At 34.2% G+C, this 22,764-nt stretch overlaps 1 protein-coding gene across 1 annotated transcript; it reads left to right on the plus strand.

The window, feature by feature from the left end:
* The first annotated feature begins 14,916 nt into the window (after positions 1–14,916).
* On the plus strand, positions 14,917–18,896 carry LOC125421817 (transcription factor MYB101). Its single transcript, XM_016025643.4, has 3 exons — positions 14,917–16,235; positions 17,164–18,139; positions 18,296–18,896. The coding sequence occupies exons 1-3, from the start codon at positions 15,846–15,848 to the stop codon at positions 18,574–18,576; spliced, it is 1,647 nt and encodes a 548-aa protein (XP_015881129.4). The 5' UTR covers positions 14,917–15,845; the 3' UTR covers positions 18,577–18,896.
* Positions 18,897–22,764: the final 3,868 nt, after the last annotated feature.

The following is a 22,764-nucleotide window of genomic DNA, read 5'->3' on the forward strand; positions in this document are numbered from 1 at the left end:
ATGCATTTACATGGGTTAAATCTTTCAATGAAGTATGTCTAAATCAATTGGTCATTTTGTTGGATTGTAATTAGAAATGAATATATTAACTTTACAACTGTACTTGATGGGCTCAATCAAAACCTTCATTACATATACATATATAGACAAAATTTTGAATACTGGTGCAGCATCTTGTTCCATGTTTATTTGTTTTCCCTCTGTAATTGGGTTCGAGCTTCATTCATATTGCCACAACAATTGATATGTTAAAGACATGTCTATTTTACATATTTGCGTCATTTAATTGTGGTATTGTTAGTCTTGCAAGGTGTTTTTAGTTGCGTTGTGTAGCTATCATTTGTTTTTTTTTGGTTCTTTTGGTATTGTTTTGGCCTATTTAACATGTCGTATATAATACTTGATCCATTTATTTGGTGTTTACCAATGGTTGAGCACTGTGTCAACCAATGCTTCGTCCAAATGTAAAGTTCATATTTTTTGTTTGTCTTGCTTCTCTGTCATTCTTCACCTTACTTTCTACTTTGTGTATGCCAAAAGTCATATTTATGTTTTCTTTACTATTTAGTTAACTGGAATTATAACTGGATAAACTTTGGAGTTGTGTTCGTATTGTAGACATAACTGGTGCATTTTATAGACATTGTTCATTTTTCACATCACAAATTCAACCTGTTAAACTTGCTATGCACTGTTACTTGCAAATGTAGTTGCTACTATTAATTGTCTCCCTAATGCACATATACAATTCATCACATTCACTTCATTGTGTTACGGGATGCTTGATTTTTCAGAGAGCAATGCGATTATTACTTTATGCTCCTTATTGGAGTCTATTGGGTTGACATCCTTATGCCTATCCATTTTCATTTCTACTTTTTATTCTTCTTTATACAGATTTTGACCTACTCTATCTACATTTGTATGATTTATGTGGCATTCATTACATGATAATCCTAGCTGCAATATCCGTTGCATGTGTTGTTGCATTATTTTTATTTTTATTTTTTTTGCCTTTTTTATCTTGTTTGTGTGTATATGTATATATGTCTTTTTTTCCTTTTTCTGCCAAGGTTCTTATGGATATGTTTATGGGAACAAAGCTTGTATCTCATTGTCCTAACTGTGTTTGCAGCTCTTGGCCGATCTTGAAAAGCAAGAACTGCATTTGACAGGTTCCCAATTCTACTGGGAATATTCGACCGATATGTTGGTCCTTTTTTGCTTACGTTTCTATAGTTCAATCTGTGCATGTTGCACGTATGATATATCATGCATCTATTTAAACAATGTGATTTGATTAGGAGTTATGTATGTATAAATTGAACACTGATGTAGTGACCATGGTCTAACTACTATGTCACGCTCTCTCTACAAAATCCTAGTGATTCGGGTTATGTGTGATAATTGATCCATGGAAATAGTATCCTTGATATGTTTTCATAATATATGTGTATGGTAGTCATCTGGTAAGGACAATTGTTATGCATGTTGCGTGTACAACTTATAAACTGCTGTATTTTAGTATATTAGCAGTTCGTTGTACCATTATGTAAACTTGGTAATGTTTAGCAGCTTCATCATATAGTTTGGTGCTTTGATTTAATTATGTGTCCTACCTTCCCTATTTTTTAAGAATGCTACATTTTTGTTGATAAACCACCACGTCATTGTAGCCTCCGCATCCAAACTTAGTTTTGGAATTCTTTTTTTTTTTTTTTTTCATGTTAGTTATGTCTACAACTTATGCATTGAAGCTTGTTCTTACCTGGCCTTGGTTTATCAGAAAGCTCTCAAGATTTATAGTCACACAATAAGTACCACCGATTGCATGTTTACTATACTGTTGGTATACTTTGGATGTGTACATATGCATTCCGAATTAACATACTATATCATGTTTTTGCATCCCTGTGGTTTTAACTTTCTGCTGATATTTTGTTATGTGATTGAGTATTGGTCATGGTTCAAGACATCCATATAGTATGATTTTTACAATTCTAGAATATTTTTTATATGGTTGTAATTGCTAAGTTTCAATCTATTAAGTTGTCTAGATACGTATGATTGCGAACAAGTACATAGCATATATTCTTAGATGGCCAAATTTGACATATCAATTGTAATTGTTACCACTTTCCATTGTCGTTAGCTACATATTTGTCAGAACCCGTCCAGAATTCCTCCCCGGAATCCTAAACAAGCCCTGATCCCAGGGAAACCCAACCGGACCCTCCAATGGAAAATCCGGCAGAACCTCCCCTAAGGGATGGACTTACCACAAATTACATGCACTGAAAACACACTTCTATACTCATCCCCTTATTCCTCCCGCAAACTACAAATTGTTCCACAATTTTCAGCACTTCTCAACAATAACAACAGTCCAGTGCATAAATAAAACATAAGTGTCCCAATAGTATACAGAGCTTTAAGAAGTACTAATCAACAGAAATACAACAAGGATGAAATAAATAATACACTGAAATGAAAGAGTACAAAGGTACTTCTCGAAACACGATAGCAGCGGAAAAATTGGTTCGCTCCGGAAGAACGTCTACCACCACTTGTACCTAAGGGAATGGAACTTAAAAGCGTGAGATGCTAATCATCTCAATGAGTGACCCTAACGACTGAACACTTTTAATGATAATAATAATAATAATAATAACAATTAAGGGAATTGAATAAATACCAACAATTAATAATAAATAATAACTGTTGGAAACAATAATTTCCCTCAAAACTCTCACCAATCACTCCGTTGGAAATGTTCCCTTTTTAAAACCTTTTCACAAAACCCAATATTCGTACTTCCCGAAAACCAAGGAATCAAACCATTTGAGAAACAGTAAATAAATAAATATCCCAATATAATTAAAATGTAATAAATTATAATAAATAATTTTTTGAACACCTTTGGGGTGCTAAACTTTATTTGAAAACTACACTTGACAAATACACTTGACTTGACGCACCACACCATATACCAATGATGCCTCCGATACCCAGCGTCCTGAGCACCGATTGGCGGGGGGATTAAAGAGAGAAAATTGCAAACGGCACTTCGGCATCCCGACAGTACTGCTGCTAAAACCATCATCCCGGCCAAGGAGGGGGGCGGCTGTGCGCAATAACATACTTGCCTGCCCACAGTCCAGTGGCAACTCACGGGTGAAATAATAATACTTGCGCGCTGAACCACATATACATATACCAGAACACCAATACTGTGTGAATGCGTCTAAAATAATTATTAAACCAACCGTACCGTTTTCCAAAACTACCGTGGGAAATACAATAAATTCTCACACTTACCATCCCACATACTTTTATTTAATACATCGGTACGAAGCATCGATAACAAACAAACCACAACTTTCTCGACATACGAGATGCAACCATAAAAAATACCGCGGGCATAATTTATAAAATTTAAACAAATATTTTCGTACAATATTTAACCCAATTATGCCCAAAAAATAGTACTTAAAACCACGTACAAATACTACCGAAATACACTTTGCTCATGCATGATAAATAAATTAAACCACAATAAATTTCATAATCAAATCGCACCACATGAGCATAATTTAAATACCAATTAAACATAATTAAATGCCCAAAAATAATTTTTGAAGGTGGGTCACTCACCTTGAGCACGTAAATCAACTAAGATCCTCCGCAAGATCAACTCCACCACTCGTACGCGCACCTAAACAACCACAGTGTACCAACCAAAAATATTAATATTTTATTCGGATAATTTCCAAATGGGTACCCGGGGAGCGAACACCAAACGATATCTAAAAGTTACGAGTTATATACTGAATCGAAGCTCGAGTGATGAGGATCAATGATTCGGTCTTACTTTCCGGGATCGGACCCGACGGGGTCGGAATCTCACCGGAAAGCTTTCGGATTTCGACTCCGCAATTCTCCCAAACCATCGCGAATTGGCGGAAACGGATGCCGGATTCAGGTTCAGGAGATCGAACACAGTGGACAGGAGCCGATGGTGGGACTGGGTACTCGCCGGAATAGTAATTTTCGGCGAGCCGCCGCGGTCACCGGCAACCATTGCCGGTGGCGGCGCGTGCGGTGGCCGTTGGCCGAGATATTTTGCAGATTTGTAGATCGAGGGGAGAGCAATCCAACGGGACCGGCGGTGAGGCAAACGGAGGTCGGACGGCGGAGAAATCACGGTTTGAAGATTTCCGACCCCTCGCCGAAAAACGCTCCGATCCCGGCGCGTCGGTGGTCCGGTGGCCGTGAAATTTAGTGGATCGGCCGGACTTGAGGAGGTGGTGTTGGCTAGCTGGCGCGTGTGGCCGGAAAATGGCCAGAAATGGGTCAATCGGCGGTGGAGGGAAAAAGTCACCGCCGATCTTCGCCACCTCGATCCAGGCGCGTCTGGTGGCCAATGGCCTTGAAATTTTGAGGTTTTGCCGGAAATGGGGAGGGGATTCTTGCTGGCCGGCGCGTGTTCAGTGAATTGGCCGGAAAATTTGAAAATCTCCGGTGGCCGGTCGGACTCTTTCTCTCTTTCTCTCTCCTTTCTCTCTTTCTCTCTCTTACCCGAGATTTTTGTCAAATAAAAGCCACATTGTGGCACTGTTCATTCCACGTGGACTAATCAGGTGACGACACGTGGCATTTCACTGTTCAGCAACTCAAAAATATTAAAATATTACGGTATCCGGCAAACTTCACGTGTCCATAACTTTTTAACCGGATGTCCGTTTTAAGCGTGCCGCTAGTCTGTGAACTTGTATCGACGAGCATTTCACAACCATGCATGAGTCAAAGCTCATTTCCCCATAAATAAAAATTCAACTCTGGCACCCCTTGGACAATTTGGACCTCAACTTGTTTTGCTCATAACTTTCAAACCATAGCTCCGTTTTCGACGTGCTACTAGTCTACGAACTCGGGGCATCATGCACTTCGCCATGGTACCTTGGTCAACTGGAAATTCCAACTGGAACAAAAAGTCAACTTTTAACCCGCTCGGTCAATGGTCAACCTCGATCAACGTGCATGGATTCCGGTGCGATTTGGGACGGGGTGTTACATATTTGTCCCTTCATTATCTATTTTCTTTGCTCCTTTAACTTCCCTTACATAACTTGCGATGTGTCTCATATAGTAGGGGGTTGTGGCCTTTATGACACATATGTTGACAATGCCGTGAGCTGTAGTCTAGTTTGTTGCTACCTATCTTTATATATGTTACTAATTGTGTGTGTCATCATTAAGCATATTGATATGAATAAAAGTTGGATGCACCTACGCAATAGAACACTTCCTAAATATATAATTGGAGTCAACCATTTTTTAGATTTCGCAAGACATAATGTTGGCACTGGGACAAAAATAAATGTCTTTGTTATAAGTGCAACAATTTTGTCTTGCTTTCACTGGATCATGTACGTGATCATTTGGTCATCCATGGTATTGTAAGGTCCTATAACCCATGGATATACCATGGAGAGATGTCCATGACCACTACTGCTGTGGATACATCCAAAAATAAGAGTGCTGAACCATATACTAATAATGACAATGTGGTGGCCAACGGGGACATGGGATCTATTGCTAGATGGGAAAAGCATGTTTATTTTCTACTATTTAGGAAATTTTATTTTTGGAAATATGTGTAATCTTTGTGTTGTAGAATTAGTTGTTGATTTGTAGCTACTATAAATTAAAAGTTAGTTTCCATTTTTTTTTCTAACTTAATTGTATATAAGAGAGGCTTATTACCTCTTATGAAATATAAGAAATTGATGACTAGGTATTATAATAAAGCCTATCGGTTTCCACATATTATCGTAGTAAGGAACTTACCTTCCTTCATCAATAGTGCCATTGCATGAACAGTGCTTCTAATAATCACCATGTACAACACATCCAGTGTAGGTGATAAGTCTCATGACTCTGGATCAGCAAAATCATCTTCGAAATCTACTCTCCTGTCAAATACTCATGATAATTTTTCTTCTCAACCATTCACCGCTCATAAACTTAATGGAGAGAATTATCTCCAATGGTCCCAGTCGGTCAAGTTATTCATCTGGGGTCATGGAAAAATTGGGTTTTTGAAGAGAGCTACATAGAAACCAAAAGCACGTCTCTAGTCTATGGAGACCTGGGAATCTAAGAATGCCTTGATCATGTCATGGCTAATCAACTCAACGGAGCCATTGATCAGCAAGACTTATATTTTTCTTGCCACTACTCAAGAAATTTAGGAGGCTGCAAAGGAGACTTTCTTGGACTAGAAAATTCTGCTCAGGTCTATGAAATTGTCACACGAATCCACAATACAAAACAAGGCAATCTGAGTGTATTGCAATACTACAATACGCTTAGAACCTTATGGCAGGATTTGGAACTGTTGTATGTCTATGAATGACACTGTCCACAAGACAGTGTCATATTCAAAAAAATGATTGAGAAGGAACGTGCTTTCGCATTCTTGGCTGGCTTGAACAATGAGCTGGATTAGGTTCGTGGGAGAATTCTTAGACATGAAGTCTTGCCATTCACTTCTGAAGTGTTCTCTAAGGTCCACAGGGAGGAAAGTAGGAGGAACGTTATACTAGGAAAAGAAACTCGAGAGGCTTCTGTCAGCGAATTAGAAACATCAGCTCTTACAGCTAGAAGCAACCAGTTCTCCACTTTCTCTAATGGTGGAAATGACATTCGAAATAGAAATAAAAATAGACACTGGTGTGACCATTGTAAAAAACCTGGAAACATCCATGAAACCTGCTAGAAATTACATGGAAAACCTCCTCATCTGAAGAACGGACAATCAGACTAAGGGACTAGCAGAGCTCTTCAAATGACCTTTGAGGAATCAACACCAGAAAGTGCTCTTGTTTCCCTCAATAAGGAGCAACTGGAAAACCTTATGAAATTTCTAAATTTAACATCCTTTCCATCTGCATCTATTGCTTAGAAGGTAATTTTCCTTAGTTCTTCAGTGTGCTAACTGAGGACAAAACTCCATGGGTTATAGATTCTGGTGCCATAGACTATATGATAGGTTGTTCCTCACTCTTCTCTTCTTATACTCCTTGTACTAACAACTTGAAAGTAAAAATTGCTAAAGGTTCATTAGTCCCAGTAGCAGGGAAATGTTCAATAATTTTGTTAAAAAATCTGGTTTTAAACTTTGTACTTCATGTTCCATCTATTTCATGCAGCCTTTTATCTATTAGTAAACTCGCACATAACCAAAACTATGTTACTAATTTAGTTCTTATTTGTGTCAATTTCAAAAATTGGCTTCGGAGAAGATGATTGGCAATCTTAACGCGTGTGGAGGGCTTTACTATCGTGATAAGGAACACTCAAGTTGACAAAATCTATTTTGCAAATCTTTTTCTGCTTCTTTATGTGAAAGTAATATCATGTTGTGGCTATAGACTCGGCCACCTTAGCTTTCCATATCTAAAAAATTTGTTTCCATCTCTTTTCAATAATAAAGATCCCTCTTCCGTTCAATGTGAAGTTTGTCAATTCTCGAAACATCATCGTGTATTTCTTCCATCTCAATCATATAAACATTCAGCACAATTCTCTATAATACATAGTGACATATGGGATCCCTCAAGATTAAAATTTTTTTAGGAAATAGATGGTTTATTACCTTCATACAAGACCATACTAGGCTATGTTGGGTATATCTTTTGAAAGCAAAATCCAAAATAGAGCAAGTGTTTAAAAATTTTCATTCAATGGTCAAAACTCAATTTTAAACCAAAATTCAAATTCTTAGAACAAACAATGGGAGTGAGTATTTTAAAATTGTTCTTGGTAAATTTCATCAAAGTGAATGAATTGTTCATTAGAGTAGTTGTGTGGATATCCCTCAACAAAATAGAGTGGCTGAAAGGAAAAATAAGCACCTACTTGAAGTTGCTAGGTCCTCGATGTTCACCACTAATATACCTACAATTTTTTTAGGGGAGGCTATACTCATTGCATCATTTCTCATCAATAGGATGCCTATCCGGGTTTTAGGGCACCTCTAGAAGTATTTCAAAGTATCTTCCCCTCAAATCATCTAATTTCTAATTTACCACTTAGAATATTTGGGTGCATCTTATTTGTCCATATACATTCCCATAGCTGAGGTAAATTTGATCTGAGAGCAGTCAAATGTGTTTTCTTAGGCTACTCACCAACCAAAAAAAGGGTATAAGTGTTTTGATCCAAAAACTAGAAAAATGTTTGTTAGTATGGATGTTTCCTTCTTTGAGAATCAGCCTTACTTTACCAAATACTCACTTCAGGAGGAGAATGTGATAGCAGAAGAGAGTTTTTGGAATTTTTGGGATACACGTCCTACCTTTATAAGCCCATTCACCTCCGGAAGTCCCTTCAAAAGTCCCCAACCTGTGCCTACTTCTCCTTCAAATCAACTTAATCCTGTTAGTCCTCTACCTTCTCCCATTTCTGCTCCCGTTCCTCTATCAGATAATTTTTTTCCATTTCTTACTGCTGTGTTGCTTGAGTCTATTGCACTCACTAAAAGAATTGGGAAAGAGGCCCAAAGTCCAGAATTACTTGTCAATGAGAGACGAAAAAGAAAAGAAAAGGAAGAAATTCACACACTTAAGTAGAACTAGTCATTGGATCCACCAGTTCTTAATAATTTAGATTAGAACCCTCCCACAGATCATGTCTCCTCTTAAAGTCCAGGTAATTCTACACTATTTTAGGACTTAGATATTTCTATTGCCCTAAGAAAAGGAAAAAGAACATGTACTTCTCATCCTATTTCAAACTATATGTGCTATAGCAATTTGTCTCCGTCCTATCGAGCCTTTGCTACTAATTTATCTAATGTAGTGATTCCTAAGTCAATTCAAGAGGCATTGAGTTTCCAGAATGGAGGTTTGCAGTTATGGAGGAACTCAAAGCACTAGAGAAAAACAGAATGTGGGAATGTGTAGCAACACTGAAGGGAAAGAAAACAATTGGATGCAAATGGGTGTTTACAGTAAAGTATAATTCGGATGGTTCTATCGAAAGGTTCAAGATTGGCTTGGTAGCAAAAGGATTCACACAATCCTATGGAATAGACTATCAAAAAATCTTTGCCCCGATAGCAAAACTCAATACTATTCGAGTTCTTCTCTCTATTGCTACAAACTTAGAATGGAAAATTTCACAACTTGACATAAAAAAATGCATTCCTAAATGGGGAATTGGCAAAAGAAGTATTTATTGATGTTCCTCCAGGTTTTGAAGATGTTTATGGTGTAGATAATGTGTGCAGACTGAAAAAATCCCTCTACGGATTAAAACAGTCTGCTAGAGCCTGATTTGATCGTTTTTCAAAAACGGTGAAGAGATATGGCTACACTTAAGCAACACTTATCATACTTTGTTCTTCAAGAAATCTCAAGATGGGAAAACTTCAGTCCTAATTGTGTATGTTGATGATACCCTTTTTACTAAAGATGACACAATTAAAGGAGAAAGAATGAAGCAAGTTCTAGTCAAAGAGTTTGAAATCAAGGATCTCGGGCCTGTGAAGTATTTTCTCGCTTTGGAAGTTACAAGATCAAAGAAAGGTATTTATGTGTCATAAAGAAAATATATCGTTGATTTACTTAGAGAGAAAGGCTTCCTGGGAAGTTAACCAGCAGATACACCTATTGAAGAAAATCATAAGCTGGGATATAAGAAAGGAGAGGTCCCCGTTGATAAAGAAAAGTACCAGAGGTTTGTTGGGCATTTTGTCTATCTGTCTCATACATGACCTGATATTGCCTATGCTATTAATGTGGTTAACCAATTTGTGCACAAGCCATATGTAGACATCTTGGAGTAGTTCATCGCATTTTGAGATATCTTAAAGGAACTCTGGGAAAAATGTTGTTTTTCAGAAAGAATGATTTAAGGAAAATTGAGGCATTTAATGATGCAGATTGGACTGGATTAGCCAATGATAGAAGATCTACTATTGGGTATTGCACATTTATATGGGGCAATCTAGTGACCTAGAGAAGCAAAAAACAACCAGTGGTTGCAAAGAGTAGTACTGAGGCTGAACTTCGAGCTCTTACATAAGGAATATGTGAACTTTCTATGGTTGAAAATAATCATGAATGAGATATCACTTCAAAGTGAAAATCCCATGCTGTTGTACTATGATAACAAGTTAGCAATCAGTATTGCTTATAATCCAACCCATCATCATCGTACTAAGCGTGTGGAAGTGGAATGATATTTCATCAAAGAGAAGGTTGAAGAAGAACTTGTGTGTATACCTTACATTACATCCAAAGAACAACTTGTTGATTTTCTAACCAAAGGTCTACCATGAGTTATGTTGAAGAACATTTGTCCAAGTTGGACATGATTAATATCCATGCTCCAACTTAAGGGGGAGTGTTGGAAAAGTGTGTTTATTTTCTACTGTTTAGGAAATTCTATTTTTTGAAATATGTGTAATCTTTGTATTGTAGAATTAGTTGCTGGTTTGTAGCTAGCTATAAATTAGGAGTTAGTTTCCATTTTTTTTCTTACCTAATTGTATATAAGATAGGCTTATTACCTATTACAAAATATATGAAATTGACGGCTAGGTTTCCACACAATATTTGAATAAGGAGGTGTTATACAACGAATGGGCTGGTTCTTCCACATCCCACTCTGCTGCAGAAGAGTCTTTCTTTTAGTCTAATATGTTTGCCAATTTGTTCAAGGATGTAGCACAACCATTGTATCCTGGTTGTAAAACATCTAGATTTTCATCCATTGTGAAGTTACTACATTTGAAGACTCTTAATAGATGGACCAATAGCTCCTTCAATATCCTATTAGAATTGCTTAAGGATATATTGCCAGCTGCAGCACATTTTCCTTCTTCTTTTACACAACAAAATAGATAATACGTGAGTTGGGGCTTCATTGTGAGAAAATAGATGCTTGTCAGAATGATTGTATATTGTTTTGGAATGAATACAAAGACTTAGAAGTTTATCCAACTTGCAAAGAATCTTGATATAAAAGTGTCTCAGATAATGATAAGAAGGTTCCACATATGATAATACATTACTTCCCATTAAAGCCTAGGCTGTAATGCTTGTTTATATCTCCAAAAATTGCTAAAGATATGAGGTGGCACCATGATTTACACGTAAATGGTGGAGTTTTAAGACACCCTGTAGATCCAGATGCATGGAAACATTTTAGCGAACAATTTCCAATATTTGCTAGTGACCCCTGAAATGTGGTGCTTGGATTAGCCAGTGACAATTTTAATCTGTTTGATGACATGAGAACATCTTATGGCATATGGCCGGTCATTCTAGTCCTATACAATCTACTTCCTTGGCTATGTATGAAATCTCAATTTCTTATGTTATCTTTGCTAATCCTAGGTTTTAAAGCTCTTGGAAATGATATTGATGCATATCTTCAACCTCTAGTTCATGAATTGAAAGAATTATGGTAGGTTGGCATACAAACATATGATGCATCGATGGATGAACTTTTTTAGTTGCATGCTGCCATATTATGGATAGTTAACGACTTTCCAACTTACGCTAATCTATTCAGCTGGTCCACCAAAGGCAAACTAGCTTGTCCTGTCTGCAACATAGAATTTTCATCCCTTCCATTACACTAATGGGAAAGAAACTTGCTACATGGGACATCAACGGTTCTTACCTATGAGTCATAGATGGTGGAATTGCAACTAGTTTGGCAAAAAGGATCATAGATTACCTCTAAATATATTATCAGGAAATGATGTGTTTGAACAGCTGACGGATTTCACTCAACCAACATTCAGTAAAGCACATGGTAGAGGGCAAAAAAGAAAGAGGACAACTAAATCACATAATTGGACCAAAAAAAGCATTTTTTTTAAGTTGCCATATTGGCGAAGTCTTAAGATTCAACATAATTTGGATGTCATGCATATAGAAAAGAATGTGTGTGAAGTTTCTTGCGAACCATTATGAATATTGAAGGGAAGATGAAGGATACATATAAGTCTTGGTTAGATTTGGAGTGTATGCATAATTTGGGTGTAATTGTTTTGCCCGTTGTATGTTACATGCTCAATAATTCCAAGAGAACTAGTTTATGTCAATTTTTAAGCAGTGCAAAGCTTCCTAATGGATATGCATCTAATATTTCTAGGTCTGTGAACTTGAAAGACAACAAGATTTCGGGTTTGAAAAGCCACGATTGCCATATTCTTATACAGTGTTTGCTCCCTATAGTTTTATGTGCAGACATACGTAAATCCATAATGGAACTGAAAGCATTAAAGTCTATGAAGAAGAAAAAAAAAAAGAAAAAAAGAAAGTAGCCAAATGGATGAAACTACTATCAATTTGTTTGATCAAATTAAAATTGGATCAATCTACAGCAAGTTGAAAAATTAAGATTTAAATTGCTAATTTTAAAAGGTGAAAGCCTAAATCACAAAACTCTGAAAGTCAAAGGTATCAAATTACAATTAACACTATTTTTTTTTTTATGGGAATTGTTTTTAAACTTTTGTTTAGTTACACTATCTCTAATAGAACTTGTGAAAATAGACCATCACCGTTATAACCTTTTTTTTTTTTTTTTTTCATGCATTAGTTTGACAAAGTCTTCGATAGTTTTATTTGAAAGTATTTTTAAATGGTTGTCTGTATTTTTAATGTGGAAAAAAAAAAAAATAGCAATCCACGATCCCATACAGATGCTCTGATAAATTGTACCTAGGACAAGTAATTTAATCTAATTTCCTGATGGTTAGGGTTGGTTCAAACTCACAACTATTTGCCTAGTGAAAGAGCGGTTATTGCTATGAGTTGCCCTTTGAGGACTAATCCCAATCCAATTTTCATGAATAAATGTTTTAATCTTGCATCTTGGGGGAAGAAAAAAAAAAAAATAATAACGCTTCTTAAAGGGATAAAGAATTGTCTTTGATAATGTCTAGTAAGATTTTTACAATTATATATTGGTCTTCTCTATATTTGTTTAGAGATTTTTACACTACTACCCCTTCATTTTTATTTTATATTAGAGGATGAACTCTTTTTCCATGGTATCTCAACCTCTGAATTTCAAGAACAATGCAGCTAATAGTCCCTCATCTTTATTTATCATTTTTTAATGTGAAATTTTGGGATTGGGTGTTCAATAGAAATAAAAATTGTTATGCGTCAATACTGGAACCTTATACGTAATTTTCACGCACATACAAATGGCCATTAATAAAGACTAAGGATTAACAATTGCATTTTTTTTCTTTTTGTTATAAATAAGGATAAATTGCACTACAAAATGACAAAAAAAAAAAAAGTTTAGAGACTAAATGCAAAAATGAAACAAAGTTAAATGGTATTAGTTCAAAAAACTATACTTTTTAAGTGAAAAGGAGGATTTTTTTTAAAAAGAAAAAAAAATCATTAACCTTCTTGATTTGGCTTGCTAATACAAATGACCGGTCTTTAACGCATGAATATTATTTAAGGACTCAAACCAAAAAAAACTAAGACATTCTATTGAATGAAAGTAAATGCAGTCAATGAGAATCTAAATTTAATGAAACTCCATTTATTTTTAAAAATGAAGCTCAATTATTGTATAGAATAAAAAAAAAAATATATGTATTGAAAAATAATAATTAAATGGGCGATAAATGACAATGCACTAGTAAAACTATTGTTTTTTCTGATAATAATCCTAAATTTAAAATTTTTAATCTTTAATATTAAAAAGAAAGGTAGCGAACTGTAAAATAACATAATAAAGAGGAAAATGCCATTTATTATTATTGAAAAATCTTCTCCGAAGATGTAACCACTTGCAATGCGCAAAACTCGTTGTGATAGGATGTACAACAAAACAGTTTTGTTACTATGCTAACAATGAGAAGCATCTTCAATATATCAATAATATTAATTTATTAACCCATAAATCTGGTGTTTTCATCTCGTTAAATGGTTTTACTATTAAGATTTTTTTTATTAGTTTTTTTAATTATTTAAAGGATTAAAATTTAAAAATATATTGATGGTTTAAGTCTATATAAGGTATATTTCATCCAAATAGGATTTGGTAGTTCATTAAACTATATTAGACCACTATTGTATTTTTATATCTTTTTTTTTTTTTTTGAAAAATCTAATGGTTAAAGAAAATCTTAAATAAAACTATAAAAAAAGGAGAAGTTAACGTAATATTTTAACTATTATTATAAGTAGGCAAATGCATAATCTTAGGCATGTACAAGTTTAGACATACCAATAATCCTCCTTTGGCTTTTTTCTTTCTTTTTTTTTTTTTTTTTTTTTTTTTTTTTTTTTTTTTTTTTTTTTTTTGCTTCTAGAACTCAATCTAGTAGACCTACTCACCCTCTATATTTTCAACCAATTTAAATTTACCTAGATTTTCTTAAAAAAAAAAAAAGGTAAGTAGATATATAAATTAAATTACATCATTTTGGTTGTGAATGAATAAAACTCATATATGCATATAAAATTTATAGAATTATTCATGAAATTCATTAACTTGAAGACATTAAATTGAAGTACTACAATTAATGCAGTCAAAGTGCATATAAAATTTAAAGGAAAGACATTTATTTGATATGAGGAAAGAAAAATTTCATCTTTATGATGATAAGAAATTTAAAATAATTGGGAGAAAGTAATAAATAAGAAAGTGACTCAATGAGAAAAAGAAAAAATATATTAATTCTTAATTCAAATTCCATCCTAAATTTATAACAATTAGCAAAAAAGGATTTTCGGAAACAAAATCTACATTAAATATACCTTACTAGTATATTAACAATTACACGAGTTTACACAATAACGTGCTCCTACAAAATTATTATTATTCTAGCGTGGAAATATCATTACAGATAAGAATACTGAAAAGTCATTTCATTCTGACTTGTAAATATTATTTTATTCTAAAATATAATTTTCCATTTTAGAATTTTTTTTTCAATTAGTTGGTTGTGTTATATAATGCATACATTTAACAAAATTCCATCTCAAATTAGGTGTGAAAAAACATAAGGACAAACAAATTCATATTGTCGCCAAGGCACAAAACGATTCAAAAAATTGTAACCAAAAAAAAAAAAAAAAAAAAAAAAAGAATAATAAGAAATTTGAAAATAAAATGACGAAACTGCCCTTATATATGTAGAAGGAGATAGAGTGGTGGGGTGTTTAGAGATTAAGGGTGGACATGGAAACGCGTCCAAGGACGTACCACTCAGCATGCAACCCGGTCCGAAATGGAAGCTGGAACCTCTAAATAAATCATCCCCAAGCCCTCTCTCTGTGGGGTCTCTTACTCTCATCCCCAAGAAACCCCAAACTCTGGTCCCACACACTCCCATCCTCTTCCTTTTCTCTCTACATCTCCTTCTCCTCCATTTTTTTTTCCTTTGTTTCTCTCTCTAAACTTTCTTTCTCTAAAAAAATAAAAATAACAAAAAATAACAAAAGACCAAAAAAAAAAAAGAGAAAAAGAAGCTAGCCCAGGAGAGGACAAAACCTTGTTTCTCTCTTTCTCTCTCTCTCTCTCTCTCTCTCTCTCTTTACTCTGTGACTCTTTCTTTCTTTCTCTCTCCTCTCTTTCCTGCATTTCTCTCACCTTGGGAGAGGAGAGAAAACTCTTCCAACCTAGCTAGCTCTCTTTCTCATTTCATTCTCAGAAAAATCCAAAAAAAGGAAAGAAAAAATAAAATAAAAAGAGCACACCAAAATACCCCATAAAATATCTGCTCCATTTCAAAAACCCAAACCAAACTAAACCCCTTCAGAGAAGCTAACCAAAAAAAGAAAAAAAAAATGATGAGCAATAGCAGTAGCAGTAACATGATGATGGCGAGCGAAGGAGGCGAAGGAGGAGTTTCAGCAGCAGAGGGTGTAATTGTAGCAGCCTCATCGAGAGGAGGTGTTGGTGGGTCGGAGTCAGGCCGCGGATTATTGAAGAAAGGACCGTGGACGGCGGCAGAGGACGCGATCTTGATGGAGTACGTGAAGAAGCACGGCGAAGGGAACTGGAACGCCGTGCAGAAGAATTCAGGGTTGGCTAGGTGTGGTAAAAGCTGTAGGCTTAGATGGGCTAACCATTTGAGGCCTAATCTCAAGAAAGGCTCTTTTTCACCTGAAGAAGAGAGAATCATCATCGAACTTCACGCTAAGCTCGGCAACAAATGGGCTCGCATGGCATCTCAGGTTCTCTCTTTCTCTATCTGCTTCCAATACATGTATATAATTAATATGCATACATGGATCGTATGTTCTTTCTTGGTTTTTGGTTTTATTTTTTATGAGCTCCACCTGAATGCTCTGTTTTATGCAATATATCACTTTTTGAGGTATTTTGTATGTCCTCGTCTGAGTTTCTTTATATATATATATATATATATATATATGAAAGCAATAAGTTGGGCCAGCATGGTCAGCAGCTTGATTGTATGCTTATTCTTTATATGGGCTGACAAGTCTTGACTGTCCCTGTTTTTCCTGTTTGATTTTGATTGTTGTTATCAAAAACCCCATTTCTGCTTTTGAAAACTTTTTCATATATTTTTTTTCCTTTGTTTAATTTTAAGTATTTTGATTTTGATAGAGACACATATGCCATATCCTTAGTTTTTTTTATTTTTTATTTTTTATTTTTTTGGTTCTTCCCCTTCTAAGTCTTCTTTGACTGTCTTTCTTTACAGGACTTTTGTTTTTTCTTTTAGATTCCATTCCTCTACGAAATTGCAATAGAGAGATTGCCATTTCTGCTTTTTTCCATTCTCATCAATCCCCTTCTTTCTCTTTTGCTTATTGTTTATATAATAATATTTTTCCTTTTTTTTATTTTCCTTTTCTAATTAATAATATGAAATTTCCCAACCAGGACTTTAATTTCTTTTTTATTTTACTTTCTTTTATATATTATTTTCTTGGTAGCTTATGAATCCTCATCCCTGATACTGACCTCATATTTTGGGTTCAGATTCATGGACTCTTTCTTTTTGTGGACCCACCTTTTACGTTTTTATTCTGAACTACTACTCACTTTTATGTCTTTATTTCTTTTATTATTGTTATTATTATTATTATTTTCTTTGACTTGAACATCTATTCTTTGTGTCTTTTTCTGTCTCAGTTACCTGGGAGGACTGACAATGAAATAAAGAACTACTGGAATACAAGAATGAAGAGACGCCAAAGAGCCGGTTTACCTCTTTATCCTCATGAGGTACAACAGGAAGTTGCTGCATTTCATCTCCAACAACACCACCACCACCACCATCAAAGACATCCTAATTCCTCACCTTCTTCTGCTTCTTTCTCACCACTACTATCCTCTTCTACTCCTCGTATGCCTCACCATTCTTCTTCCTCTTTTCCCTTCTACGATCACCCCATCAACTTCTCAACGGCTGCTAACCCTAATCACAATCACCACCACCGTTCACCTTTTTATTCCAACCCCACCACCACCGTCGTCGAACATTTTAATAGCAACGGCGGTTTCGCTATTCCGCTTTCGTCGGTTTCGACGGCAGCGCTGTTCAATCATAATGTCATGAATTCGACACAGATGCTGAGAAGTGATACTACTCCTCCTTGTTCTATTCAGTACAATTCTGGTGGGAGTTCCACTTCGAGTAATAATTTTAGTTTTAGTTCATTAATGGAACCTACTTTTGAGCCAATGATTTCTATGGTTTCTTCTTCTATGTTGATATCTGAGCTCCCTTCGACCCAAACGATGCCGGTACAGTCGACGACTACACCGGCTTCGTCTAATACAAGTACTGGCTGTGAGGGATTCATGGGGACTACCTCAAGTAGTAATGGAAATGATCATTACGATTTTGCGCCACCACCGCCGCAACCTCAATCGCAGGGCCGGAATAGCGGTTTGCTTGATGCTTTGTTGGTGGAGGCTGAAACTAGATCTCAAAAATCAAAGGCAGTGGTAGCTGAAAGCAACTTATTAGCTGGGGCGGTTGATTCCAGTAAAGGTAAAAACACTGCTGTGGAGGAACGCAGAGTTCAATCGCTGTTGAAGAACAGCGGTGGAGAAACAAGCACCACCGCCGAAAACCAGACTAGTTCCTCTCAGTCATCCATCGGTGAGTTTTTTTTTTTTTTTTTTTTTTAAAAGGGAAAAATTAATTAATTGTTTTTTTTATAACCTCAGAGAGTGTGGACATTGTTCAGAATTATTTTTATTTTCATTTTATCATTATTTTTATTATTTTGAGGTTGATAAAGTTTTGCTTATTCAGGAATGCTCAAACCGAGTGAGGATCCATTAATGGAGGATATGAACTCCATGGACGATGACTTGATGAGCTTGCTCAACAACTTCCCGACGACAATGCCGGTCCCGGACTGGTACCCTAGAAGTAACATCCTGTCTCATGGGGAAACATCATCGGCAATGATAACAGGCAAATCCGGAGTTGTTGGTGATGTGACGCAAAATCCTTCACCGACACCGCCATCCCCTAAACACGACCGGAACTTGGATGCTTGCTACTGGAACAACATGCCGGGCATATGTTAAGAATTTTACAGACCACTCTGGAAGAAATTGCAAATCCCTCATGGAGATTAGTGTTTGAGGATTTTATAGACTAGTGTTTTATCTTTGTAATTAGGTTTATATTTAGGGTTTTTTTTATAGCAAAGAAAAAGATTTAAAAAAATAAACGTTAGGGCAAATCGACATTCAAAGAAACAGGTGTTATTTTTTTTTTTTTTAATTATTAATCTTGCTTGTGTAATTCATGTGTTGTGAGTGTATATATTCATATAATCAATGTAGAAACATAGTTCATGTTTTAGCTTCTACAACAAACAACAATCAATACTTTTAAATTTCTATTCCTTTCCTGTAACGTTTCTCTTATTATATTTATTTCCTTCACTTTTCTTTCCTTTATTTTTTATTATTTTTTTTTCTTTCGTGGTTTTTTTTTTTTTTAAAATAACTTTCGTGGGTATGTGAACTCTCCTAATTTTTTTAACATCCAAGTTGCTACTTTGTAGTTTAATATCCTCACTTCCAGCACATGTTTATTGTAAATTGTTCAGATTGTTAAACAAAAGTAAAAAATCAAAACAACGATGAAATTCTTAATTTCAAATTTCTAATTAATTAACCAATTGGATGTACACAAGTATATATGTGACATAGTTGGGAAATGGGGAATTGTTGCTAAATTAGTATGTGTTAGATGAGTCTGTTTGAAAGGTGCACATTTAGTTGCCATGTCTCTTTCAATTCGCTGATGTAACGGGTCTGGTATTTTGTTTTATTTTTTATATAAAAAAATTAGTATTTGCTGAATTGGGCTTCCATTTATATATATAAAGAAAAATGCCAAAATTATACAGCTGCAGTTTTAGAATAATAACTGAATTATATATATATATATATATAAGGAGAGAGAGAGAGAGAGAGAGTGAGAGCAGAAATTTTCCCCCTTTCTCTTGCACCCGTCATGCCAATCCGTGGACAAACTAATATGATAAACTCCAACTTTGTCACGAAATCTCTCAATGATCACTACAAAAGGACATGCTAATTTTAGAGGAAAGCCCTGTGAGGATCAGCCTCCCTTCCTCTTTTTGGTTAGGAAACGTCTCTAATTTTATTATTAAAAAAAAAATTGAAGAAAAAAAAATGAAAATAAAAAAAACGTTTCACGCATACCATCTTTTCCCCATTCATCGCCTACTTCCCTCCTTCACATATATAGTTTCCATTAAATAATTTTCTGAGATCGATAGAACTTTGCTACTAATGAGATTATATATTGAAATTATCCCAGAGGAAACATTTTTCACGTTAAGTAGTCCATTTCGTGTGTTTGTGTGTATGTTTGTTTTTTTACTTTCTAATGAGTTTAATTACTTAATTTGTTCAAATCCACTTTAATCCATGCATTTAAGTTGTAGTGGTCATGTCTCATGTCTTGTACATATGTGTAGTTATATGTTGTACTTTAGTTTCCCGTGCATGAATTATCTTTGAAGTACGAAAGTCAAAAAGAAATTAAAAATTAAAAATAACTCACTCAATGTGTATATAGCTCTCATAGATTTGAGGCCGGTTCGACCGATATTAAGAGGCTGAAACAATAATTTATGCCATGGCTTGACGTAAGAAGATTCTTAAGTGAACAAGAACAGGGAAAAAGACAATGAAATTTAATGTGGTGTTTGGACCAGCCTGCTTGTTGACCTGAGGAGATTAATCAATGCTCTTCTATCCTTTTTTATCATAATTTATTTATGAATTATTGTTTGAAACTATTGAATTTAAATTGACCTGAAAAGATATACACACACATGCTTAAATTATTGGCATAATTTAAGATACATAATAAATCCACTTCCAAATGTAGCTTAAGATTTTATGGTTGGTAATAATCAAAATCCCAAAACTTAGGTTAAGTCACATTCTTTACCACCTATATATATATATATAGATATATATTTATACATTTTATTAGTAACAACAATTTCCCCTAACGTTTGAACTCACAGCTTCTTAAGTACGATTATAAATAATATACCAACTGAGATAACTTTATTTGATTAATGGCAACCTATTTAAAACAATTACGCCATTTGTAAGGACCACAATGTCTATTGACACAGTATGACATATATAACAAATTCACTCTTTAGTCGCTTAAACTTTTTGAATAAATAGTAAAATATTTATCAAGGATTTTGAACTATATGTATTGACAGATCAAGAACTATATTTAAAGCTCAAATACAGCCTATAAACACTATTATGCACCATAAAGCCCTAATAATAGCACCTATAAGTAGCCCTAAGTTCTTGGTAACAAATCTTGAATAAGAGAATCTATATATAAGTGGAATAGATCTAGTAAAATTCCAAACAACATAATAACATGATACAAATCTACACAATCTTATCAATGTTCTAGTTTGTCTTCACAATATCCAGTCCATAAGAGTGCCAACACAATAAGACACGATAACTAATAGATTTGTAATAATTAAAAACAATAACAAAATATTAAGATGTTAAGAAGGATATTTTGGTAATATAAATTTCCATTTATTAAATATTTTATTATATTTGTTGATAATAATCAAGTTTATGTTTTCGTGTGTAATATTCTAATTGATCTTTTTAATTTTTTCGTACTATAACAATTAATTAAATATAATTTTGTATTTGATTATTTTCATTTCAATATTTTAATATAATTTTTTATTTTATTTAAAAATAAATTCTATAATTGAGCTTAACGGATTCACTGATTGAAAATGGATTACACAATAATTGAATGAACATGTTTTAACTTACATATTTCAATATAATAGCTTAATGAATCATGTTTAAATAAAAAAAAAATTGATATAAACATAATACTATACAACATATATATGATATGTTGTTAGATCTAAATAACAACCATTAGCTTGGCAGTCTAAATTCAATTTCTTGGGACACTGATTTAGTGAGATGGAGATGGTACTCAACAGAACGAATGATGTGTTCGGTATGTCTATGATCAATATCTGTTGCGTTAATTGTTGACTTCCATTCATGACTTAATTACTTCATCCTTTTAACCTAATTAAAAATCATACAATATTTATGTATATAATGAATAAATAATTTTTTTTTTCAAATATTGGGGTTTGAACTCAATCTATCTCGCTGGAAAAATAGACTTTTCAATTGGTTGTCTCTAAAGGAAATAACAGCCAACAAATTTCAGTAGGCAAAGAATAATAATTATAGATTTACATACTACATTTTTTATTATTATTATTATTACTTATATAATACTGTTACAGTGTTTTATTTTGTGAAAAATAAATTTAATTCACTAAACAAAAAGAAATCATATGAAACTTAGATATTAATTAGTATTGATGTCACGATATTCACTAATGTAATAGATAGATCTTATATGAGAGTTTGTAATGTAATTAAATATAACCACCCAAACAAGAACTACTTATCAATAGCTTTCCAATAGGCATATTACAAAAGTTTTAAATACACATATATGCATTTATATATGGCACACAAAGCGTATGTGTGAAGGTATCCAGCAAATTGAAAGTCCCAACAAGTAAAATAGAATTTATTGAAAAAACCAGAAGATGATCATGAAGCATTGATATTTGCTGGTTTTCTGGGATGTGATTAATCAGGAATATTAGGTGCAGCTCCATTGGAGGTATTTACACATGTCCACAAGTACTTAAGAAAGGAATATAAAATATATGAAAACATAGAGATTGCATGAACGAAGGACTAGTTTTTGTAGGTGTTGATATTATCTCCATGTGTAGTTGATGATGCATCAAAGGCATGTATTTTTCACACCCACCTGCTTTCAAGCTCCAAATGTGCCTTATCTTCCATATTTCTCATATTTTATGTTTCTTAATCATATCTTTTCTCTCATTCCTTTCCTTCTCCAATGAATTATAAATTTGTATATATGTATATATATATTGTGTGTGGTACCTTTAGAAAACTTGCTTCAATTCCTTCTTCAACAAATATATATTGTTGTGTCTCTCACATGTAAATTTTGGGACTTTCCTACTTTAGCTTCCACCTAATCATCTCTTTTTTTTTTTTTTTTTTCCTTTTTATCGCTCACTTCATAATTTTTTTTTTTTTCATTTTAGTATTCGAATTCATATATGTATTGTATAGCGTATTAATATTGTAAAACCACGC

Source organism: Ziziphus jujuba, chromosome 4 (assembly GCF_031755915.1).
Source record: "Ziziphus jujuba cultivar Dongzao chromosome 4, ASM3175591v1".
NCBI classification, from domain to species: Eukaryota; Viridiplantae; Streptophyta; class Magnoliopsida; order Rosales; family Rhamnaceae; genus Ziziphus; species Ziziphus jujuba.

Coding starts and splice junctions, on each gene's coding strand:
- LOC125421817 (XM_016025643.4), top strand. CDS start 15,846: ATGATGAGCAATAGCAGTAGCAGTAACATGATGATGGCGAGCGAAGGA. Junction 16,236..17,163: donor GGGCTCGCATGGCATCTCAG/GTTCTCTCTTTC, acceptor TTTCTGTCTCAG/TTACCTGGGAGGACTGACAA. Junction 18,140..18,295: donor TTCCTCTCAGTCATCCATCG/GTGAGTTTTTTT, acceptor TTGCTTATTCAG/GAATGCTCAAACCGAGTGAG.